The 24,564-nt window shown below is 54.8% G+C and overlaps 6 protein-coding genes across 6 annotated transcripts; 4 read left to right on the plus strand and 2 right to left on the minus strand.

The window, feature by feature from the left end:
* Positions 1 to 1,858: 1,858 nt before the first annotated feature.
* Positions 1,859 to 2,948, minus strand: J7T55_003338 (uncharacterized protein; the record flags this gene model as incomplete). Its single annotated transcript, XM_053143352.1, has 2 exons — positions 1,859 to 2,332; positions 2,415 to 2,948. 2 exons carry the CDS (start codon positions 2,946 to 2,948, stop codon positions 1,859 to 1,861), a joined length of 1,008 nt encoding a protein of 335 aa, XP_052993590.1.
* Positions 2,949 to 9,219: 6,271 nt separating this feature from the next.
* On the plus strand, positions 9,220 to 12,470 carry J7T55_003339 (cutinase transcription factor 1 beta; the record flags this gene model as incomplete). Its single annotated transcript, XM_053143353.1, has 4 exons — positions 9,220 to 9,545; positions 9,846 to 10,078; positions 10,334 to 10,794; positions 10,866 to 12,470. The coding sequence occupies 4 exons, from the start codon at positions 9,220 to 9,222 to the stop codon at positions 12,468 to 12,470; spliced, it is 2,625 nt and encodes an 874-aa protein (XP_052993591.1).
* Positions 12,471 to 15,167: 2,697 nt separating this feature from the next.
* On the plus strand, positions 15,168 to 17,822 carry J7T55_003340 (GAS2 domain-containing protein; the record flags this gene model as incomplete). The annotated part of the gene is made up of 1 exon (XM_053143354.1): positions 15,168 to 17,822. The coding sequence occupies one exon, from the start codon at positions 15,168 to 15,170 to the stop codon at positions 17,820 to 17,822; it is 2,655 nt and encodes an 884-aa protein (XP_052993592.1).
* Positions 17,823 to 18,974: 1,152 nt separating this feature from the next.
* On the plus strand, positions 18,975 to 19,893 carry J7T55_003341 (NAD(P)-binding protein; the record flags this gene model as incomplete). The annotated part of the gene is made up of 2 exons (XM_053143355.1): positions 18,975 to 19,014; positions 19,088 to 19,893. The coding sequence occupies 2 exons, from the start codon at positions 18,975 to 18,977 to the stop codon at positions 19,891 to 19,893; spliced, it is 846 nt and encodes a 281-aa protein (XP_052993593.1).
* Positions 19,894 to 20,530: 637 nt separating this feature from the next.
* J7T55_003342 (uncharacterized protein) lies at positions 20,531 to 21,112 on the plus strand (the record flags this gene model as incomplete). The annotated part of the gene is made up of 1 exon (XM_053143356.1): positions 20,531 to 21,112. One exon carries the CDS (start codon positions 20,531 to 20,533, stop codon positions 21,110 to 21,112), a length of 582 nt encoding a protein of 193 aa, XP_052993594.1.
* Position 21,113: 1 nt separating this feature from the next.
* J7T55_003343 (Calpain-9) lies at positions 21,114 to 24,259 on the minus strand (the record flags this gene model as incomplete). The annotated part of the gene is made up of 8 exons (XM_053143357.1): positions 21,114 to 21,164; positions 21,234 to 21,965; positions 22,036 to 22,357; positions 22,552 to 22,723; positions 22,837 to 23,204; positions 23,342 to 23,457; positions 23,603 to 23,861; positions 23,991 to 24,259. 8 exons carry the CDS (start codon positions 24,257 to 24,259, stop codon positions 21,114 to 21,116), a joined length of 2,289 nt encoding a protein of 762 aa, XP_052993595.1.
* Positions 24,260 to 24,564: the final 305 nt, after the last annotated feature.

Raw genomic sequence — 24,564 nt, forward strand, 5'->3', positions numbered from 1 at the left:
GAGTCGGCCAGTTTTGTTACGGCCATTGGACCAGCATTTTAATTGCAGGTTGTTCCTGCATGGTAATCCCACCAGTCTCAAGCCTCTATGTGAGATTCAAACGGCCGCATGCCGACGGTTAAATCTTTTGCCCTGGTGCCGAGTTGCTACTCTGTGAGTCGTATTCAATAAGCAAAAGCTTTTCCTAAATATCCGGCAATTTGGCAAAGTGCTGCTTGAGTCTGATAAATGTTGGCGCGTGAGGGGTAGTACTGGGGGCGCGCGCTGAACGTATCAGTGACCGCAGCTCGTACCCTGCGGAAGTCCGATATTATTTTGGACGCCGAGAGCATCCATTGTGCCTGATGATCATTGATAGTTTCCATTAAAGCCCTCCGGAGACAGTCAGACACTGCTCATGTGCGCAGGCATAAATCTGCAATGCGACCAATCCCTTGTCTCTTTTTCTGATGGTATGAGCCGACTTCCGAACTTCAACCTCGACCTTGCTCAATTGTCGGTGATTCATACCGTACAATTCCATCTCCTTGTGCCCGGATACGATTCTCGACTACGAATCCACGCCTACTGTGGCTGTCTGCAGCGTTAACGCCTCTTAAATTCTACGCGGACCCCATGCTGCCCGGCAGCATCAGTCCGGCCTCTAGATCTGGAGTTCGTTCCACCACAGCCTGTATCAGAGCATCCGCCTGTCCGAGATTCTGGAGACAATGAGGGCGAGAGGTTGCATGTCTAGAGAAGTATCGGCTCGGAACTGATGTGCCCTTCGTGATCGGTCGAGGCGCCTGACGGCCGAAGGTTCGAAGGCCCCTCCGAAAAGAAATGTTGATCAGGATGTAGATCGCTCTCTGGTAGATGCTGAGTCCATTCAGAGTCAACCTACGATTCAATGAAAAGAGGAGTTCTTGCAGCTTCACTAGTCGGGTGCATCTGGTCACAAAAAAGCCTACACCACGATTAACCCTCGATTAATCTTGAAGCATTCCTCCGTGCTCTCAGACCGAACAACGACGAATATCTGGGTAGCATATCTGGGTAGCCATGCGGGCACAAGTAAATATATGCGGCAACGGCGGGAGTTTGAGACCCACTAGCTGTCCAAAGGATGGGGCCTGTCGTAATCGCTGCTTGAGAGTTCAACGTGAGCTCATTTGAAGGTTTGTGTATTTACGCACTATACCAATGCGGTTTGTAATTGAGGACGTAGATACGCTGCATCAGAACATGTTGTAGCCTTGCGAGCACGGGACTAGAACATCGAAAATGCGAGTGAGATTGAGGCCGCCCACCACAGATCAAGATGAGCATTTCGCATGATGGAGTATGTAATTTGGATATTGCAGGAGACGTCTGTCCCATTATCAGAAACCTCACGAGACGCTGCTCTCGCTTGTACCTCGCCAGCGTGAGTAGCTGTCGCTCAGGACTGGTTCCATCATTTCTCGACGTGCGCTATAACCCTGTGTTGACAGATTTCACAAGGTCCTGAAGAGAACGACTCTTCAGAAGTAGCCTAGACTTGTTCCTAGTCTGCTCAATGTATGCTGGACCATAGATATCGGTTTGCTTGTACAGGCTTCAATATTCGCGAGTGACAGATCGGATAGTCTCCTTGCTGATCCTTGACCTAAAAGCCTGTCCGAGAAGTAGGTCCTAGAGTTGGCTGAAAAAGGTCCAAACCATGCGATGGATGAGCTGATTGTTGATATCCGGAACCGGGATGTTTCATACCGGCACCCAGGTTGTGAATGGTGCCGCGTCACGCGATGCAACGCCCGTCTGCCCATCTCGGGACCAAACGCCCAATCGCGCGCTTGCGTCGCTAATTATATTTCTACTCTGGCCTCCTTGGAACGGCTCATCGCCCACAGGTCTCCCAGCTCGACATATTCCCGGCCAAGTGCCACTCGGTAAGCCTCTGCAGCAACATGGGGTCGATCTCGCGGTTCGCCTTCATGAAGACCGTCTCGTACGGGTGCACGTTGGTGCCGAGGTAGTGGTCCTTGTACAGGAAGTCGTCGGGCCTGCCCACCTTGGCGCAGAAGGCGTCGAAGCTCTCGGCCGAATGGGGCGCGGTCATGACGACATCGACCTCGTAGCCCTGGGACTGGATGAGCGACGTGATACCGATCTCGGCGTGGACTGCTTTGTGCAGGGTGCTGAAGCAGGGCGAGAAGCCGACGGGATCCTTCGAGGTGCCGTAGAAGTCGTCCACGGACGCGCTCAGTGCGAGCTCTGGGTCGAGGAGGATGGACATGCCCACGTCGTCGGTCACGAGGAGCATCGACTGTAGGTGCACCCGGGGGTGGCAGTTGAGAGACGTGCCCACGAGCTGTTGCGCGTTCGAGTCTTGTCAGTTTTTACCGATCTTGTCAAAGGATAGGCTCGGGATTTGAGCAAGCTTAATTTCCTACCTTAACCTTGTCTGTGATCCGGTTGAGGAACGTGTCGGTCCAGCAGCCTGGGGAATGCACCGGGAAGAAGGGCCCCCGGATGCTCGCGTTCATGGTGATGAACCGCTTATACTTCTTCCACAGATCGTCCTGGCGCAGCACCTCGCCCATGGCGCCAATATCGAAGCACTTGTTGTCTCGCTGGATTATGCGGACATTGGGCGCCTTTGGCAGCAGGTCGACGGCACTCGTCTCGCCGTTAAAGATGAAGACGAAATCGGCATTCCCGTGCAGCCCGTTCTTGACAAAAAAGGCCAGGTTCTCCCGTGCATTGTCTGACTCGGCATATGTGTACAAGACGAGCGGTCGTATACTCGCATCCGATGATGGTGGTGAGGCACCACCAGTAGGAAAAGAAGGGAGCCGGGAGATGACATCGTCGGCTGCGCCGGGCCCGAGTGAGCTCACACTCCAGAAAACCCATATGATGATGAGTAGACCGATTGCCAGCGACTTGTTCCAGCCCATCAGCGGGGAGCAGGAAGCCTTAGCCATGTCGTCTTTCTGAACGCCACCGTTCGCTGCCGAATTGAGAAAGGAATGTGTTGGCTGCGAAAAAGTATCCTGGCGAGAAGAAGCAGACGAAGGCAGGGCCGACCCTTTTACGGATTCTTCAACAAGGGAGGCAACCTTACTCGTTGAGAGACAGTAATCTGAAATGAGAGACAAAAAGCGGATCTCGTGAAGGACGGGATTGACGCTTGTTCAACGCTCCTGGTCAGCACATGTCAAAAAAGCAGTAACAGCAGCATGTGAAGTCAAGAGAAACGACGTAGGAAACGCAGGGCAAGCAGTTCGGAGTGATCCAGCCAGCTGGGTTCTAGAGTTTAAGGTTCTCCTGAAGGCTTACGCAACGCAACACACGGGCTCCCTGGTCCTGGTGTGAGAGCTGATGAGGCCGACCCGCCCTGCTGCAGGACCCCTGCCTTCGCTAAAAATAAGCAACGCCGCAGCCGCCGGTAGATGCTGGCCCTTATCTCTGACTCGCAGGCCTCTTCCCTACCGCATGACTAATCCCAGACTTACGCCTTCATGTCACGATCTGGCAAGGATATCTGAGTTTTGAGATAACTGGTACTGCGAAGACCCCCTTCCCACAATGCATCATTCACCACTAGTCACTCAATGCTGTCTTCAGCAGTATTCCATTCTATTTGTGACCACCGATCTGGCATAATTTATTTGTCTGTCATCTTAATGTCGGATTCACGTTCGTTGCCAACTTGGAAATTGCAACACATCTGGGGCGACCCTGACCTTCGCGAAGATCCGGCAGCTCGTGAGACGCGAGGCTCAAGACATCTTGGATATCATTGGACTTACTCATATTGTCTCACACCTTGGGACTGATCACCTTGTCGAAGCTTAGGCGAACCTCGGTTCTTGAGGCGCACAAAGCATATCTTGATCTTCTCAGGGCGTATCTGTGTCAAGCACGAGTCTCACTGCTAGCACCGCATGATACACTCTCAATATCTACACAGCCTTTAGTCAATGATAGTTTTCAGCCTATCAAGTAGGCGAGGGCATCGCTGCCGCGGAACGACATGGAATTCTTCTAGAATCATCAGGCCGTGCTATGTGCAAGTGCCAAAACCGCAAGACCAGCGTGACTCGCGCATGTGTCGGAGTCCTGACACCATAAGCACCCTGAATATCTCGAGACGACAAGAACAAGAAGCTATTCGTTGAGCAGGGCCCGAACCAGATCCATGACAGTATGAGCATCACACATCGAGATGCAGGTAGATATCTCTGATGCTTGGTCGGTGACTTCACGAAAGCAATGGGCTGATGGGGCTCGCAGTATTGTCATTACGTTGGGAATCCCCAACTTGTACGGGTACAAGGCTGTTGTAGGCCGTGCATTCAATTTGGCACACAAGCCAATCTGCCACCTCACCATGAGCTCCAGTGCGGGTTTCCAGAAAAGACAACGCGGGAGGGAGACGGTCGCACAGCTACGCCTATCCAGCGCGGCGCGTTGCAAATCCATGACGCTTCTCAACGAGAAGACGAAGGCTACGAGGTAGAGCGCTGCGACCTTCTCGTCCACACGAGATCCCACGCACCTACACGGCCAGATTTGGACCTTGAAGGTGGCCTGTGAAAATAGAGAACTTGATTCCGCGAAGCGATTGCCTGCAAGGCAGCTACACTCGCGGACCATCCCGCTGATCGCCTCAGTGGTTGAAGTTCATCTTTATCCAGCCTTGCTAGATTCAGGCTGACCTTATCGGTTCGCTCATTCTCCTAGGCCACGAACAGGAGGAAGTGTGTCGTTTGCGGCAAAGAAACTTCTGCGCACTGCCTGTTGGCATTGTTCGTTGGTGTCATTGATATTTGAAGCCAGTCTGTGGTTGGGCGCACGAGCTGCAATCACAAGCACCAGAAGCCGTGACCCCTGGGGCTGCCTGTTGAATACTGGGCCCGTCTAGCTTGTTGCGCCGACGACTCCAGGAAGTTGACTGCCCACCACCAGCAGGACCCATAACGACTGCGTTTTGGCACAGTGACCAGTTGCGTTCGGCCTGGTCTAATCTTCTGCGACGGATAAGGCTAGGCGGCTCAAGACCAGAAGCTGCCGTCTCCAGCGCCGACTCGGCCGGCCTGTTCGTGAGACATGCCGCCGGTGGATAATCCGTCCATCGAGGACAGCGGGATTGGCTCCGACCAGGCTCCGAAATCGCTGTGACGGCTTGTACGACAGCGGTTGTGCGAGGCGGGATATCATGTTCGCGTGGTTTGGTAGCTGCCGCCAGGGGAAATTGGGAACAAAGCCGGCCAGAGGCCAGCTCGAAAATGAGTGAGACAGCTCTGGCCAGCGCGGACGTTCCTGCATCAATCCCCAATGAGCAAGACGGCTGACTAGGAGACTGGCGAGAGACTCTGAGCTCACAAAGCTGGCCTGATCAAGCTAGGCCGAAGAAGCCTAGCAAGGGCGCCATCGCCGCCGTCGAGGTACCGTCGTCTCTGGTAAGGCGGTATTCTCCGACGGTATCGGAGGGCAGAGGAGTGTGAATGCTGTACTAGGGGCATCAACATGAAGTCGTGTGACAAAAGCTCCCCACTCCAACACGGCAGGGCCTCAAACGACGCGACTTAATCCAGCGACTTGCTGGCTGCACGTCAAAGACTGCCTAGCACGCAGCCGTGCCACTATGCCAGCACGCGGATGTGTTCCCAAATTGGAAGAGAGCCCCTGCCACGAGGGAGAGAAGTGATGATAGATAGAATCCTGAGTTTCAAACACACCACGAAATGCCAAGTCAAAGATCTAGGCCTCCGCAGTCGATCTGGGTGGCCTGACGACGCTGTCATCGCGTGAGGAGTATGTGGAGTAAAGCAGAAACCCAGCACCCCCAGATTTCCCGCAGCTGTCAGAAAAATCTGGGGTAACAAGTCAAGCTACTTAGCGATCGCCCTTCGACAGCGAGCACCCATCCCGCGCAGATGATCATTTGTGGCAAGGTTGTCTAGTTTGTCTAACAATATGGGAAAAGTAGTGACCCAACATCAAATGCCTGTCGCAGCCGTGACGCGCTCGGTCAACGTCCGAAGCAGTTTGTGTGGCTGCAACCCACCCACCTGAGGCCGGCCTTGTGCCTGGACACCCTGCCCCCTGAGCCAATGAAGGATGCCGTCGGGCGACCCCGGAAAATGGGAAATCCAAACGGAGCAAAGGAGATGGCTTTTTTTTGACTAAACCCCCCCTTCCTCCCGCCCCCAATTCCTGGGGTTCGCGGGTGACCCTTTTTGCGGAGATGTGGAGCAGATTGTTTGGGGGAGGGGAAGGGGGGGCAAACTGGCTCACCTGAACGACTGGCAAAGCGGGCGAGCGGGCTCGAACGTCTCCAGGATTCGAAAAGCTTGTCAGCGATGAGGGTTGGATGGCACGAATATATTTCGGATCCGCACGATGGTCCATCCATACACATGCGGCTCGAACAACACGGACAACAACGTCGCGGGAACCCTTGTGGCTGGCTGGCTCATGCTCTCGCGTCTCGCTCGCTGCTTGCGCAATCGTGATGCGACTTGATCTGGGCGGAAAGTGGAGCCGCTGGGCGCGCAGGGCGTAGATGTAAAGGCCGAAGGACGCGAGAGAGAAAAGCCAGATTGAGGTTCTTTCTGTTGAGCTACCTTGTCGGCACGCGAGGAACAGGATCATCACTGCTTGGGGTGCATTCGTATCGCGCCCTCGCTCTTGTCTGGTCTGCCAGGGGCAGAAAAATAAAACTCAATCTCCAAGAGGTTTTTGCTTCTGGCAGCGGCTTGTCCCAAGTGGCTGGGACCTGGGCAGGCCTCTTGGCATACCCGCCGACTTCCAAGAGGCCGACTTCTGTCACACCAAGACATTGTCTGGTGAGCGCGTGACAGTCCCGAGGCGCTGGTTACCGCAGTCAACGGGAAGGGGCATTTATCGCCGGAGCGCACGAGAGGGTGGCCCCTCCGCCAGGGAGGTCAGCGGTGAAGATCTAGCAGCGATTTACACAGTACATGGACCTCTTTTTTACTCTGTTAGGGGAGTTCTTGTGTGTATTGCCCACAAGGCATGCAACAGAGCGGGCGCAAGATGGGTCTGCTCGGTAGTGCCGGTCCCCATTGCCTGAATAGACAACACGTCTTACCTGGCGTGCGGTCAACCCTGTTTCAAGCCTAGCGCGTGAAATGCGCCGTCGAAGATCGTGCGAAAAGATAGATCCAGGAGACGGAGTCGTCGTGTTCGTCTTGGATAAGTGTTGTTACGAAAATGATAGTCTATCAATCCCAGGAGAGCGTGCGCGAGAACCCGACAGTTGCCGACTTGCATGGACCAGACAGCCGTTTCGGGCTTGGGGTGCACCCTCGCCGTTCAGGAATGCGACGAGATGCGACCTTGTCGTCTGGGAGGGGGGAAACTTTTATTGGAATTCTGCTGGATTTCAGATTAACCCTTGACTTCATCTTGACGACGATCCATGGGCCCCTCGGCCCCGCGTCTTGGGACCCCGTCAAGAGTCCAAAGTAGACTACATACACGCTGCATGTACTTGTACTGTACATGCATTGTTCGCGATGCGTTGCTTGCTGCCGTGTCGTCAGTGATGAAGTAAAGCACAACGTCACCTGCCGAGTCGAGACCCGCGCGCTCTATCCCTCGCAGACAAATGAGGCATGTCGGTCAGTCATGCTGAAGCTACAGTGTTGTAGCAGCAGACTCGTCTTGGTCGCGGTGTCGTCGATGGCAGGCGCTGCAAGCGGGCGTCTTACCTCAGAGAGCCGCACAACCACAATCACAAGCCAGACGCCATGCATCTTTTCTCATCGAGTCAAAGCCCAATCAACCCGTCTGTCAAGCCTCAGCACGCCCAGCCCCGGCCAGCTGACTTACATGCCTGGACCTTGACTAATTGACTAGGCGCTAGGGCCGACTCGAGTCAAGTACCCTCTTGAGATGCTTCGAGACTAGGGCAGGAGAGCATCATCATCCATGGGGCCAATTTCTCAGGAAGCAAGACAGCTGACGAGTCGAATACAATGTGGGAAAATCTTAGCCCATCTCAATTCTTGGAAGAACCATTGGCCGGCCTAGAGTTTAGCATGTCAAGGACGGACGCACTGGAGTGGAGCAGCAGCAGGAGCAGGAGCAGGAGCAGGAGCAGGAGGAGTTTGCAGAGGCAGGCCTGTGAAGATAATGAAGATACATACTGTACACAGTTAGCAGGGTCCGGCAGAAGGCCAGCGAAGCAGCATCAAGCCTGGTTCGGTGACCTTTTTGTGGGCTTGTTAGGAATTTTTGGCTTCAAACAGGTGGACTCGAGCCTCCCCACAACCCCATTGTCTTGGCCACACACGGTCCCCACCCACAGGCGTGCGAGCCAGACGAGCAGGTCGTGGCCGTGTGTGTGTGGGTTTCCGTCGCCCGTGGGGAAGAGGAGAATGGGTCCGTCCAGGAGCCCGCTTCCCGCAGCCCACCGGCTTCGTAATAGCACACAAATTCCCAGGAATGTGACCAGGTCGCCGCTCCGGAAGCGAATAAGAACCTTGGGGGAGAGACGCGGTAGATCCATGCGGCAAGACTTAGACTCAACCTCACAACCTTTTCTTCTCTGCCTGCCCATTCCCGCACAGCCAGCACAGTCGGTCGCCTTGCATTGAACGGGCTGGATGGAGGAAAGGGTCAAGTGAGCGCATGGCACCAAGAGAAAAAGGACTCGGGCGTTCTCCGTGGGACGGACAGGCGGAGCGCTGTGTACTTTACAGTAGATAGGTACGTACACTACGGCACCTTAGGCGTGCAGGGGTGGGACGATGTACCGATACTTTGGCGACAGGCCAAGTGCAACGAGAGTTGGAAAGTACGATCCCGGGTTTGGGCTCGAAATTATAATAACAAGGGCGACTCCTCCCGCGCATCGTGCGCGAACAGTCTCATCCTCGTTCTCGATTGCTTCACATCCTGCCTCTGTTCGTTTTTTGTGGCCCGTCCCCGCCCCTCCCCCCAATGCTTATACCGTCGTCATCGGCTCCGAGGCTGAACAAAGACGCTTCAATGCTGGCTAAGAGGGACCCTGGCATCACCCATACGAGTCGATTCACTCATCACCAGCCCGTGCGGTCTACACGCTGAAAACGAAGAAGAAATCAAAAAAAAAAGGGGGGCCCGAGACCATTCACTACTCTTGAGTCCTTTATACATTCGAAGTCAGCACCCTGCATAGGCCACTCCTTCTGCGAATCGATGCACTCGTAAAGTGCCTACTCGACGACCCAAATCCACACAATGGCGAACAGCGAAGCCGAGTTCCACTCCCGCTCCGAGTCGGTATCGACGCCGGGAGATGGACCGGCAGACAACTCGACGGATGTGACTGAGACCACGGCAAACGCGAAGAAGTCCTCGCCGGCCGACCCGCAGACGAAGAAGCGGACCGGCTCGACGGCAGAAGCCAACGACAAGGCCAACAAAGTCACCAAACGGCGAGCGCCGCGGGCGTGTGCGTCCTGCAGGGCCCGCAAGGTTCGCTGCGACGTGGTTGAGCAATTTCCTTGCGGGAATTGCCGCTGGGATAATGTCGACTGCATCGTCCACGAGAGCAGACGACGGAAGTGAGTGACACCTTCTCTTGTGCACACAGCATTTCCTGTCTCTCCAAGCTGCGCAGTCTAGCACAGGCTGTGTGGTACTACGTGTTTTCCTCCTGAGTATTCCCTGAGTGAGAAGATTATGACAGCAGCTGGGGTGCGTCATATTCACATGTGAAATCCTGATCACATGAACGCTCAGGGGCGAGGAAAAGCTGGAGAAGAAAAAAAATGTCTCAAGGTTGCATTTTTGACAAGTTCGGGAGCTGCAAGATGAGATGGCTTGACACGGGACCTTGCTGACTTGAAGGTGTGCCCGTGCAGGAAGAAACTCTTCAACCCGGCGGCGAGCTCGACAGGGGCTTCGGTGGGCGCCATGCCCGGTGCCGAGGCTCTGCACTTGCAAGGAGGGAGCGCAGCAGGCAGTACTGGCCCGATCAACATCGCAAGTGCAGATCTGAGGAGGCCGAGTAATGTCTCTGCAGTCTCTATGCCTGGCCTCGAGAGCATTGGAGGCATGTTTGGGAGCGTCGACGGCCAGGTTCCACCGCTGCTCCGTAAGTTACGACTAGAGTTGTTCACTCAATGGCTGCCCCTTTACTCTCACTCACCCGTCACCCACCCGTCACATCCCACCTGCCCACGCTAGGACTCATCCCTCCCCCCAACTTTACCCCCACCAGCCAACCTGCTTGGTCCAGCCAGCCATCTTCACATGCAAATGCCAAGGACACACACACACATACACAGACCACAACACTTTTTCTGTCCACGAGACCCCTTGCCAATGGCATAAGCTTACAACCGAATAGTCCAGAGACCTGGCTTCGGGCCAAATGCGAACCCCAGCCAGATTCCCTGGAATCCTGTGCAACTCTATGGTGACAGCCGCTCGAGCTTCCTGAACGAGCCCAATGAGGTCGACCCTCTGACCCTTCTGCCGGCTTGGGTCAAACCACTGCCCGACAAGATCGGCCCCGATGAGATTGCGTACCTCCAGCGCAAGGGTGCCTTGAGCATCCCCGATCCTCCGCTTCAGAATGCCCTGCTGCAGGCCTATGTCGAATATGTCCATCCCTACATGCCGCTCCTCGAGCTGTTCGACTTCCTGAACCTGATAAACGCCGGCGACGGCCAGGGTGGCCAGGTCAGCCTGCTTCTGTACCATGCCGTCCTGTTTGCAGGGTCGGCATTCGTCAAGAAGAAGGCCCTGTCCGAGCATGGATATCCAAATCGAAAGGCTGCCCGGAAGATATTCTTCCAGAGGGCAAGGGTGAGTTCATTTACACTATCTCTCTTGTGCGACGACATATTGGCTTTATTTTGTGCTGACCAATGCTTTAGCTACTCTATGACTTCGACTATGACTCCGACAGGCTCGTCCTCGTACAGGCGCTGCTTCTCATGACATACTGGTACGAGACCCCCGACGACCAGAAGGACACCTGGCATTGGATGGGCGTCGCCATCTCGCTGGCACACACCATCGGGCTTCACCGGAATCCAGACAACGGTACCATGACACTTCGCAAGCAGAAACTGTGGAAGAGAATGTGGTGGTCGTGTTTCATGCGTGACCGTCTCATCGCACTTGGCATGCGCCGCCCGACGAGAATAAAAGACGAGGATTTCGACGTGCCGATGCTGTCGGAGAGCGACTTTGAAATTGAGGTCCTTCCCGATGACAACCACCTCCTGCCGCCTGATTGTACAATGATCCGTAACACCGACATGCAGAGAGAACTCGCCGAGATGTGCGTACAGAAGGCCAAGCTCTGTGTGCTCATCAGCCACATGCTCAAGGCCCAGTACTCGGTCCTGATTCGTGACCGGCTCCAGCCCGAGCGTACCAACACCACGATGATGTTGTTCCCGAATAAGTCCTTGGACAACCTAGAAGCCGTGCAGCAGGTTGATAGAGAGCTCGCTGGCTGGGCTACTGCGCTCCCGCCATCGTGCCAATACAGGTCGCTGGTGCGGGCAGACATCGAAGCCGGGCGGTCCACCGTTGCTGTGCAGCGCAACCTCCTGCACATGGTATTCCAGACAACCACCTCGGCGCTACACCGCCCGCTGTTCTTGCCAACATCGCTTTCGCAGCCACCGCAAGCGTCCAGGACCGTGCAGGAAAACTCGCGCGCCAAGGTCAAGATTGCAGCAACGCAGATCACGCGCATGGCCGCCGAGATGCACCACTACCACCTGGACAAGTACCTTCCGACCACAGGCGTAACGGTCGTACTCCCGGCCATGATTATCCACCTGGTCGAGTACAAGCACCACGACCGCGAGCGGCGCGAAGAAGCTCAGAGGGGCTTCGCACAGTGCATGCAGGTCATGGTGAAGCTGCGGGACATCTATGCGGCGGCGGACTTCGCGGCGGGGTTTCTGGAGTCGGCGCTCAAGAAGGCGGCCATCGAGCTGAATGGTGCCAGCGGCGCCTCGACCACCAGCAGTACCACGACGAGGACGACGGCACTTCCCGTCGATGTCAGTGCCGTCACGCCGTTTGCGCGGCCGGCCACGCCTCCACCGGAACAGGTCGGACCTGTCGTCACGGCCGCCGAGATGGAGGTATCCAAATACGCTTACCTGGCGGCGGCGGCGGCGGCTTCGACGTCGCCGACAATCGACGGACTGCCGCAGCAGCTGCCGCCGCAGTCCGTCATTATGGGCGACTCGCCGCCGCACTCGGAGCGCGACAACGGGCCGACGCCGTCGGCGAGCGGGTCTTCGGAGCATCAGCTCGCCGACGTGGAGATGACCGACATCAGCGCGATGGACTGGGCGGGCGTCGGTGGCGGCTTGCCCCCCAATCTCGCCCTTGACTTTGACCAGTGGCTGGATTTCCCGGCCGAGGGCATGAACAACACGGAAAGTTTCAACATGAGCATGTTTGACAACGCGGCGCAGTTTGAGACTCTGGCGGACGGCTACACGCAGACTTGAAAGGGACGTTCGGCCGGTGATGGCAGTGCTACGAAACTCAATGTACCAGTCATGGCTACGCACAGTTCACACCACAAGTCATATCACCAAGCCAGCCTCTCGGTTCATCGCTAGCAATGGCAACTTCAAATAGACATATTCCAGGGCAATTGCTGTCTCAGTGGATGGAAGCAGCCCAGCCCAGCACAACCCAGGACGAGGACGATGCGAGCGCGAAGCCGTGTCGAGCCCACGCTTGGAAGCCCGATACCGCAGAAATAGCAACCTTCTCTTCAACAGAGAACGGTAGCATCCTGCAGGCAACCGAGCTGTTCAGGCCATGCGTTTCTCCAGGGGGGAGGATAGATGAGGGCATGAGAGAATTGATACGTTATTTACACGAATGTCGATGCGATCCCCAGCAGCATGACTGCTATATGACAGGGGACATATATAGCTTGGGCATATTATAGACGAGGAATAACACCCCAGGGACAGGCCGGGGAAAAGAGAAACACGCTGAGTAAAGACCGATGTGCGCAAGCGCATTAGGCATATATCGTTAGGAGAATATATGATTGACGCATGTAGTCGAGAATCAATACAAAGATACCATACCATACAACGTACCGGCCCGTACCACAACTTTGTTTTGATTTCACATGAAAATGACGGTTTGATCGGTCAGGAGACGGTGCAACGACGCATGCCGAGAGGGCCTCCCATCGAAAGTGGGTCTCGATCCGATCGGAAGCCATGCCATGCTGGTGGGGGGGATTTGGGGTCCTGGTTGCGTTCGCTTCAAGAGTGTGAGTCGACGATCCGGGCTGCGTGGTGTGCACAGCCGGGGTGGTGGCGGCCCTTCGTCTGTTCGTGTTCTCCCGTGTGCGTGTTTTGTTGCTAATTGCGTTCTGGGAGGGCGTGTTTTGGAACAAGTGGGCACTCATTTTTTTTCTTGTCTTCCTGTTCTGTTCATGACACCTGGCCCACCCGACCATCTCTGGATCCGGCCGCCTCCAATTTGCCTCTGATCGTGTGCTCTCGCCCACCACCAAACCAAACCACCCCACTTGCTTCAGGTACGGTGCCTGAGTAGGCGAGGCAAGGCAAGGTACCCGCAGATATACCCACCTTGGTTTGCTTTCCCGGCCTTCTCACTCGACAAGACGATGTGGGCACGGACCAGGCTGCATATCCCACAGTGTTTATTGTATTGCATGAGCTCAGCCAACACTTGTCCGCCTGTCTGTCCACTGTTACGGTGCCATGACCCCAGCCTTCCCCCATGTCATCATCACGATGGAGACGGGAAGCTTCGTGGAAGCACCCGAGACCCAGCTGACTTGTTTTGTGTAGGACACAATATTGTGCACGCCAAAATAATGTCGGTCACCTCGGCAAAGCGTCGTTCTTTTAATAACGACTACCATCTCAGGGTCCATCAAATCTCCCACTGTGGCCCGCTCATTCAATAAACCGCACTGAGGCGAGCCACCATGTGGATCCGCGTCCAGGTCGTGAGGTTGCATTGGTGACACGTGCCATCCCTGCCAGCGACCCCCCTGCTGCTTGAGCTTGCCCAGTTCCAGATGTCACCCCGTTACGCCTTGCTGGGCCTGCTCTTCCCTGTCCTTTCCCTCTCTTCTCTCCAGCTCTCCAGAGCTGCTAGGCTCCCTTTGTGCTGGCAGCGGCAGCTGGCAGTTGGCAGGAGGGAGGGCCAGAGAGGGAGATCCCGCGCGGGTTGCATAATTTGACCGGGATGGGCGCGACAGCTCGCATCACCGTCAGAGACGAATCATCTTGCATCGCCCACCTTCAGCCCTCTCTCTCTCCCCTTCGACCGTCACTGCAGTCGCTTGTTTCTCCTTTCTTGCGTGTCTTACAACACACACACACACACACACACACAATCACCTCCAGTTGGTTGCCGCTCGTTTCTGATCTGCGCCGTGTCTCACATCTGGACCAACCAGCCCTCCCCACTCCCTCTCCTGCCTGGCATTGTTCATCAAGCAAGCAAGCAAGCCCTCATCTCCAGACCTTCTGCTGGCTGTCGTCTCTCTTGGACCGCCCTCTTTTCACAAACAACACACCCGAATCAGCAGAAGCAGCCACTTCATCACTGCTCCTTGCATTGAATCGCACCGCATCGCATCGCATTGCATGGTTTTACGTCCAACATCCACACGCCCCTCCCTCTACCAGACTCTGGCCCATCCCCCTGCATCCGGCTTCTAGACCCTGCGCCCTCTCGTGCCTCTCGACCCTATCAACCATCACGGCCGAACCCTCACCTGGCCCCGCTGTACAACAAACCGACAGACGCCGTGCTTTGCTCCGTGTGGCCGCAGCAGCTCCTGCACCTGTCCGTCCGTCTCCGCCGTCGGTCTCGCCCCTGGCTCCCGAGCCGCCCGGTCATCATCTGTCATCCTTCCTCTGCGCGCCATCCACCAACCGCGTCGTGGGCGTCCAAACTGGGCCGAGTCGCACAGTCTGACTGCAGCTGGAACAGGCAACCGCCCCTTCAGCTCATCTGTTCCATCCAACCTTCTCAAACGCTCCTTTGAGCTTCAACTATGGGCTTTACTCGACCATTCGCTGTCAATCCTTTATTTACCGGGTCATAAAAGCTGGAACACTCACACAGGGCCATGTCTCCTGTGACCGACCACTGCAACGACCACATCAGCAGCCACTCCCTCTGACGAGACCCCAAACATGACCGAACCTTCGATATATCCTCCGCCGGCGGGCCGCCTGCTGTTCTCGAGTCGACAGTATCACTCGACACCTCAGTCACCCAAGCATCAACGCCAACATTCCGACGACTTCATATCCCAACTTTCCCCCATGAACGCGATCGACACTTTCCGTGCGCCTAGCGGCCCGCTGAAGGCCTGCATGGACGCGGCGACACCCAGTGAACAGAGCTTTGCGCTGCGGGCCGCAGTCGCCTCAAAAAATATCTACGAGTGGCTTGAAGAGCTGCGAGACTGGCCGTGGTCCACAGAGGGGGGCCTCGGCTTCCAGACGCCGAGTTCCGCTCAGGGCAAGCTTCAGTCGCGCGGCAGAGCCGGCTCGACTGTCGAACACGCGCCGGAAGACCAAGCTTCGACGTTCAAGCAGGCATACAATGGAAGCCTGGTTGAATCAGACATGGCGCGGTACGAAACGCGCATTTCTCAGATACAGCAAGAGCTGGACAAACTCGAGATCGAGGACATCAAGAGACACGTGCTGCACAACCACATCATGCCTCTCTCAAGACCCGGCACTCCAGCGAGCCCTACTTTTGAACGCTCCTTCGCAATGGCCTCACTCGCGTCTTACGTGAAAATGGACGACTTGACGGCCGTGATCACAGCCACGGTTGTGCAAGCATTGCCTAACCTTTCAAGACTGCTGAGACTTATGAACGCGTGGAGCGCACGCTTGACGGTTCTTCGACGCGTTCCTTCTTGGACGTCTTCTCTGGCTGATGCCGAGGCTGCACTGAAGTCCGCTTGGGCTACAATTGAGCAGGGTTCGAAAGCCGTGGCACAGGGACCATCTTCAGAGCAGTCCTCTGAGGGGGAGACGTTCTCACAGAACAATTACGAAGTCACGAAGCTCTTGTTGGAAAAGAAGGTTTCAACAGCCGCGCATATTCTCGACTACATGCTCGATAACCTCGAGGGCCGGGATGATACCCTGCCGGACGAATGGCTCGACCGCATGGAGGCTGTCGAACGTCAATGCGCGGACTGGACTGCCGCCTTTGAGAAAAAGCTTCGTGACGAGCAAGTTGCAGCTTTGCAGAAGCTGGCTAAACCCGCCAGGATTGATACTGATGTAAAAGCTGCAACACACGCCGAGTCCGAGGAACCTGCTACACCGGTTATCCGTGTTGACGATGCCGATGAGGTTGAGTCCCAGGGCTACGGAGCCGACGGCATGGACGATGCTGATCGGCCCATCCCTAGTGTGGAAACCTACGATGCATTGAGCAAGTCTCCAGTCATCTCTGTCACCAACGACCACGGATCCACACGAAGCACCGCCAGTCCAGACGCCGACCAGTCAGCATTCGACTCGGATCTTGATGCTGATCACCTTTCGTTGGACCATGGTGCTCAAGCATCAATTTCGGACGAACACGAGCATCACAGGCCTGGGACCGCTGTATCAGATGCTTCGACTATCGTTCGTGCACACCCTCGCGATCCATCAATGACTCCGGACTTGTTGCCACTGAATGGGACCCGCGCTTCTCCGCATACTCCGCCAAGAGAAACAAGATCGATATCGATGCCAATAGGAGAAATGCCGCCAGTTCTTGAGTACCCCGAGGACGAGAGCTCAGAGGATACGTCTTTGAGCTCTTCATTCAACAGCAACGCCGAGGAACTTGGAAGTCCTATCGTACTGAGCCAGGCAAATGGCGAGGATGACCACCTGCGTAAGCAGATCAGCCAGATCTTGGAGAACATCCCGGCCAAAATCCAGCTCTCCTCGCGCCCAACTATCAATCACCTTAATCCTCCGGACCTGCAGCTGCCGTACTCCAAGCCAAGACCGACGGCAGATAGGACTGTCCGCAGCAAGTCCAGCATGTCTTCACGGGCCAGCATGTCATCTCGAGCCAGCACGCCATCCTTCATGCTCGCCCCGGTTCCTCGACCGAGACATCAGCGGGGAAACCAAGACATCAAACTGTACCATTTATCTAGAGCGAACGGGGAGGCTCCGATCAAGCTTTTCATTCGCTGTGTTGGCGAGAACGGCGAAAGGGTCATGGTTCGTGTAGGTGGCGGCTGGGCCGACCTTGGAGAATATCTCAAAGAATACGCGATCCACCACGGCCGACGATCTCACCGAGGGAGTGAGAGCAAGGTAGAGGTGAGGGACATCCCTCGATCAGCCAGCGCTCTTAGCACTCGACGACCCTCTGCCAGTCCTTCGATCCGGCCGAGCCCTCCCAGCCGCCCGGGCTCGGCCCTAGACTCGACCAGCCCGATCTACGTCAAGAAGAAGCGCCAGCCCAGCGCGGGAGAAGACTTATTGGGACCAAGACTGCCTGCAACACCTCTTGCTTACGGCAGCCAACGGGCCTCGGAGCCACCATCCTCGGGCTCAGGCAGTACCGGCCGCTCACGGTCGAGCTCGCGTATTAGCTGGACGGAGGACGACAGCTCGCTGGGCATGGCAGGTCCCAGGGGCATGAGGAAAGACATCCCCCAGGAGAGCCTCGACTGGGTCGAGAGCATCAAGGAGAAGGTGCGAGCCGTTAGTGGCGGCTCGGGCCCGCCGAGAGAGCAGGGTAACGGAGGCGGGAAATTCGGCGAACTTGGAAAGGTGGGAGGGACGAAACGGCTGTTCAGGAAGCCCACGTGAGGCCGGGCGGATTACCGGCCTAGGAAGGAGGGTTTTGCTTGGGAGGCATTTGTTTTGGGCCCGGGTTCATCCACATGGACAAGGGTTGTGTTTTTGGAGCAAGAGGTGTTGAGCGTCATCACAAAGCATGGTCGGATGTGTCACGGCCGCGAAGATACCACTGTTTGCCTGTACTGACTCGGGAGTCTTTTTCTCTCGAGCAAATTTGTTTTGTCTTGGTGGTGGGCTTTGGAACCTGTTATGGAAATACCCCCTTTCGTTTGTTTGAGCATTTTGAGCATGTGCCCTTGCATGCTGGCGCGTGGGAAGAAGCATCGATGCGACTAGACTATTACGTGTCGCCTGGAAAAATAGAAGTGCATGATGAGCTGAACTCATCGACTCAATCTTGTTGATCAACCTCTTCTCGTCTGCTTAGAAATGTCTTGTGCCAGTATGTAATCGCCGACGAGGTCTAACCGCCGATCGCCTGTGTGTATTGACATCACTTGACTTGCATCGATCGGTTGACGTCTGACCCGATCTATATACATAAGCAATTCGTGAGTCCGAGGTCCTGCGCGTGAGACAGGCAGTCCTATCATCGCGCTTCGTAAGACGCACATCTGCGTCAGACTCTTGCGGCACTTCATCGTACGCAACCCTGGCGCAGACCACAGCACTTCAATATGTGAACAGTATCGCTGACTTTTGTCCACATTCCACTAGCTGTCATCACTATTTAGGCGCATGGGAGACTTATGCGATGGCGATGAAGCGCCCGACCACCGAGCTGGACGGTAAGCCCGAAAGCAACCCTCAAGGTACCAATGAGCTGCTGAATACACCTCATATTAAGCCCGATGATCATACAAACGTAGTCATTGAATACAACTTAGGAGAAATGAGAAGCTTTCGTGACCCTGCTAGTCAATGAATCCTTCTCAGAATCCTATTGCAGGCGGGGAGTGCTGGTGGCCGGCGATTAGTGCTAAGTCCGTCTAGCTCCTGTTCGACGTATACTCGTGTATAAATGGCCTTCAGTATGGCAATGGTGTTTTCCATGTTTGGAATGCCTTCCATATACCTGCAATTGGTCCAATTCATATCTCCACCGCATCCTAGTTGAAAAGAGGCGCTGCCAACTTGAGAATTCTGAACGCGGTATCAACCATGGCTACTCCTAGCAAGAAGCTCGTCTGTCTCATCACAGGTAAGGTCTCCATTTCAGATGGCCACTACGTCTGTCATAGCAATTTGAACTGATACCAATCAATGCTCCCCAGGCGCAAACCAAGGCCTAGGCTTCGAGGCAGCCAAAGCCCTAGCCACACACTCCCACGGCCCCAACGGCGAAACCTACCACGTCCTGGTGGGCAGCCGCGACCTTGCTAAGGGCCAGAAGGCGGCCGCCGTGATCACCGCCGCCGCAAGTCCCAGCAAGCCCCTGCTCGGCTCCGTGGAGGCAATCCAGCTGGACGTCACCGACGCAGCATCAATCGCCGCCGCCGCGGCCAAGCTCGAGAAGGACCACGGATGCCTCGACGCGCTCGTCAACAACGCGGGGACGCTCTCGCAGGACCCGGCGGGCGTGGCAGCCGCGCTGCGGGCGGACCTCGAGGTCAACGTGCTGGGCGCGGCGGCGGTGACGGAGGCGTTCCTGCCGCTGCTGCTGAGGCCGGCGGCGGCGGACCCGCGGCTGGTGTTCGTGTCGAGCTCGATGGGGTCGCTCGCGGGCGCGGCCGACCCGTCCTCGCGGTACTACCGCTCCGTGCTGGGGACGAGCCCGCTCGAGTACCGGGTCAGCAAGGCGGCGCTGAACATGCTGATGCTCGAGTACTGGAAGCGGTACGGGGCGGAGCCGCGGGTTGCTGTTGGCGGGGTCGGGGTTGACACGAAGGTCAGGGTGTGGAGCGCTGACCCGGGCGCGAATGCCACGGATTTCATGGGCGAGGGGAGGGCTGAGCTGGCGAGGCGGAATGGGATACAGGGCCCTGAGGTCGGGGCTCAGGTCCTTGTGGGCTGTGTTGTGGGGGAGAGGGATGGGGAGGAGGGCAAGGTTGTTGGTGCTTATGGTGTTGGGCCTTGGTGATTAGATGACGGGTTTCATCCTGTATGGTAGTGTCTGCGCACGAGTTTGGTGTGATGTCTTTAGGAGATATGAACAAAGTTTTGAGAAATACGGATTCCGAGTGTTAACTTGCTACAGAAAGACAGTAAAAAGTATGAATTGATGAGCTTATGAACGGTATTTAGACGGCTATTTGGAGTAGTCTGGACTTCACATGGAATGTTCAAGTTGAAGAAGTAGCCGAATTATCATCTCGGGAAACAAAGCCATGTGGGTTCATCCACAAGATCCCATTTGCTCAGGATGGCGAAATCCACATTAACCTGATTAAGGCGGTACATGAATCCGGTCTTTCGAATTAGTATCAGAACAAATTTGAGGAAATGCTAAGCTTTGTATTTCCCATATTATATGCTTTTTGTTGTAGTGGGTCGAATTGTTTACCGGAGTCTCGCTCCGACCCGGCGGACCCGAGTACGGCGTTCTTACGCAGCCCGTCCGATACTTAAAACGGCTTCAGATTCCTTCAGTCGGAACTCAATTTTACCGACTCTTGGGGGCTTAGCTACAGCAGCATTTTCATATCAAATCGACTCGCAGTCTCAGAAACAGTAGTCCTTCCAGTGATGCCAGCAAATATATCACAGTCTCAAGCAAGATGAACAAAACCACCAATCTCAACGTTGACACTCGCAAACGCTCTTCTTCGACGGCCGCGAGCGAGATCATAGATCAGCCGCCTACGAAGCAGAACCGTCATGAGAATCTGAGAGAACCATCGCGCACGCCAAAAACATGGAGACCACGATGTGTGTTCATGGTCGAACATATCAGGAAACATCACCTTCAATTTCATAATCGTAATACGGCTGAAGGGGAGAAGAGAAACTGTGGCATGTTCGTGAGCTTGGCCGACGCGAACTGCAGAGTGCGTGATGTGATGGAGGACGTGATCGGCGAGTTCTGGCTGAGCAACGAGCAGGGAGAGGACTCGATATTTCGAGAGGGTGGTGACCAGTACTACGGGAACCCGGGCAATGATGGCGAAACAGTGGGATCTCTCTGGGAGTTCGACGATTGGCATTCAGATGTGACACACAAGGTCTATGTGCGGGCTTATCCTCTCACATGGCCAATGCACTCTGATGGGAGCAATATTCACAGGAGAGACGGTTTGGATCAATCCAAAGTGAGGGAGCTAAGGATTGACATTGATGAAATGGAGTGGATAGGAGTTTAGACTAGATGAATGGCTTCAGGCCGATGGGAGACAGAGCTCCTCCGAAGTCAGACTAGGATTGTTCCAAATGGAGTCCAAGGTTGGCATCCTTCGAATAAACCCTCAGACCAACCACACAGACGGCGTTCCATGGGCCTGCTGCGTGCTTGGCTTCATCTGGCTGATCTTCTGTCTTCGGTTGCTGCTCAATGTTGTCGGGACCATGATCATGGTCATGATCATGGTGATCATGATCATAATCACGATCACCCTCGCCCTCACCCTCGGGACCTAAAGGCACATCAAGCTGTGGCTCATCTCGTTGAGTGGCAACTGAGCCCACGGCTGATGTGCCCGGTGGCTGCTCTCGCCTGACTTCATCATCCTTGGTGGTGTCAGTCTGCACTGGACCTGCATCAGTACTCTCTGTGGCAGTAACCCCTTGAGACGAAGAGATCGCTAATGTTTCTAGCCTCGCCACCACTTTTTCGTCTGTAGGCTGCTCCGACGTCTTGGACTCTTGAGTAGGTGTCGACTTGGGATCCTTCGAAGTTTCGGAGATGGGGTTCCACTGAGTTGCCTTGAGGTGCGCTCTGTCATAATTCAGCCCGATCTGCTGGAGCTTTCGAGGGTTTGATTCCGCGGCCTTCTTCACCGTTTCCTCGACAAGATCGTCGTCTTTGTTTCTATAAGCGACAATCTTGGGAACCACCTCGTACTTTCCTGGCTCAAGTTGAAGTTCCGCGCTAACGGATCGTGCGCGGAGCTCCGATCCAGCAAGCGCAATATGGTCGTCAGACCCAGCCTGCCGAAGGAGGAAGTGAAGGTCGAAACTATACTGGCCCTCGAGACCCTGATAATAGCGCTCATCGAGCTAATTTCCGAGCGTTGCGTGAGAAGTCGATCTTGACTGGGTTTTGAATATAAAAGGGGACAAGACTCACCTGCGAAAGAGCGAATACAACGATACCGGGCTCCGTGACATCAACTACAAACTTGGAATCGTCCAAGTAGGTGGCCATCCATGGGACAGTGACGCTCGTCCACCACTGCGAAATGTACCAGTCGTCTCCATTGAACAAGCGCACCCGATCAAGTAAGTTGAATCGCTTCAGCATATCCTCGAAGGAAATGTAGAACACCCCATCGTCACCAAACTTGTGCTTGAGCTTTTCCATCCAGTATGGGGTCCATTCCTTAGAGCCATCGCTCCAGGAACCGTCCCATTCACCCTTGCCTGTGGGATCTCTCAAGCCCCAGGGGTTCCTAATTCGGTATTAGTGTTCCATATTTTGTACTCAATAACAACACTCAAGAAAAGTAGACTGATCAGACAGAATTTCTGTCGAAACAGCTTGCTTGTTGGTTGAGCTTTGGTGGGGATGATCTTCGAGATTCAGATGCGGAAGAGATGACCATACCTGATGCGAACAAATCTAATACTCTTTCCAGCTTCGTACTCATGTTCAACAGCTTCAAGCACGGTGTAGGCGTGTTGACTAGTCAACCCATTTCGTGAATCGGAGTCTCCTCCCTCCGCACCGGGTGTCGAGATCGTGAAGATGAAGTCCTTATTTGCTCGTAGAAGCTCTTGCCAAAGCCTCTCCTTGCTCAAGATCCTGTTGAGATTGACTTGAAGATGTCAGCAAGGGTTGGCCATTTCCACACGTGGCCAATGTGTCCTCTCTACCACCCACGAACGGGGACCGGGACACACAAACACTAGCAAAAGCTGTGCCACTTACTAGTAGTTGCAATTCCGCCGCTCATATCCTCAACTCCTTCTCCTGCCCATCCAGATTCGGTAGCGGCATAATCACCGTGAATTTTTGCGTATGCTTTTTCAAGCAATGGCAGCCATGTTTCGTTCGAGTCCTCGCAGCTTGCGTAGAAGAGTGCTTCGGACCCGGTCTGATTCTGCTCCTTCCATTTCTTCGCCTTCTTTCCACTGGGGTCGTATGCGGCAGAATATGCATCATCAAAGTCAACCGAATTGAGGCATAGATTATCATCAACAACAGTGGAAATCCACTCGCCGTCTCGAAAGAAGACAAAGCCATACACGCCGCATTCTTCATCGCGAGCCACGCAGATCTTGTCCATGTGACCGTCACTTCGAAATTATTAGTAAGTTTCTCAGATCGATTGAAGAAAAGAGCGAAACAAATTCATTAGAATCCCGTCTTTGCAACCTTCCAGTTTTTGGACAACCGATCAAGGCCGAAAGAACCCAATTTTGAGGTCACTTACACATTGCACAGTGCAGCAGCAGATGCCACCCACCAACAGTCACCTAGCTGGCCTTGTTGGACGTCAGAAGTTCCGAAGCCGTCAATAGTGAATTGAGGCTTGTTGAATATAAAATCCTGTTACGGTCTCAGTATTAGCGCTCTTCTCGGGGAAAAAGTATGTAGACCAAAGTTTTTAATAATAGCCACCGGGCTCTCAGGCCAACATCTCGGGAGTGAAACATCACTGGAACAGATTCCTATAGAGAAGAGATATACTCACGACCCTATGCACGGATTGAGGATACGATGAATCCTTATGTGGCTCCCGTTCAAGAATATTGCCGAGGGCTGGCAACGAGATCGTCTCGAGCGGAGCTAAAAGATTTGGTGCTGAGTTGAGAACCCTCAGTGCGTTCCTCAAGTCGTAGACATCTACGCTGGGCCCTCGTGGAGAGTCATTATCGATCAGCCCGTGCAGGCAGTTGTCCTCGTCTGATTCGAGATTGAAGTCTGGGTCCGACCACTTCTCATTCAATCGTCTAACATCGCTTGTCAGCCTCTGTTCTGCGCCCTTCCAACGGAATAATTGTCTGAATCTCCATAGGAACTTTCATGTAGGCAATTTCCCTGGATTTCACTGGGTGCTTCCTCGTGATGTTTGCTCTTACCTGCACTCATTCGCAATACGTTGAACCTTCTTCCTGCATTCGTCTCTCGCAGCCTCATAACCCAGCGTTGTTTTCACGTTTCCAAGTGTTGGTCCATTCGAAATCTCTTTCTTGAGCAGTTTCGCATGGGAACTAGGTGGAAGAATGCGAGTGACTCTTCCAGGCTGTTCGATGGAAAATTTAGCCCAGAAGTCTGCTACAACTTGCTGAGGCGGTGGCGGTTTCTCCTTGGCAGGAGTACCGCTCGAGGCTGCGGGATGCTCACTCATATTTGACTAAGATGGCAGCAAAATACCAAGTAAGTTTGCAAGAGACAGAAAAAAGCCGGATCCACCATCGACAGAGAGACTGGAACCACCTGGATCTTATAGCAGAATCGAAGTCACCAGCGTTCTGCGGCTGCAGCAGTTGGGGAAGCATGTACGCAAGTGCTTACCCTGCAAAGGATGCTTGGAGCCATGTCGTGCGTCCTGTGGGAATACTTCATTTCGGGGCAGAGTGAGAATATGGCCCTGCTGCCTGTTTGTGCTGCATTGGTCTGCTGACAGCCGAATGTCAAACCCCAATAAGAATC

Source organism: Diaporthe amygdali (genome assembly GCF_026229845.1).
Source record: "Diaporthe amygdali strain CAA958 chromosome Unknown NODE_14_length_1008325_cov_65_372321, whole genome shotgun sequence".
Classification (NCBI taxonomy): Eukaryota; Fungi; Ascomycota; class Sordariomycetes; order Diaporthales; family Diaporthaceae; genus Diaporthe; species Diaporthe amygdali.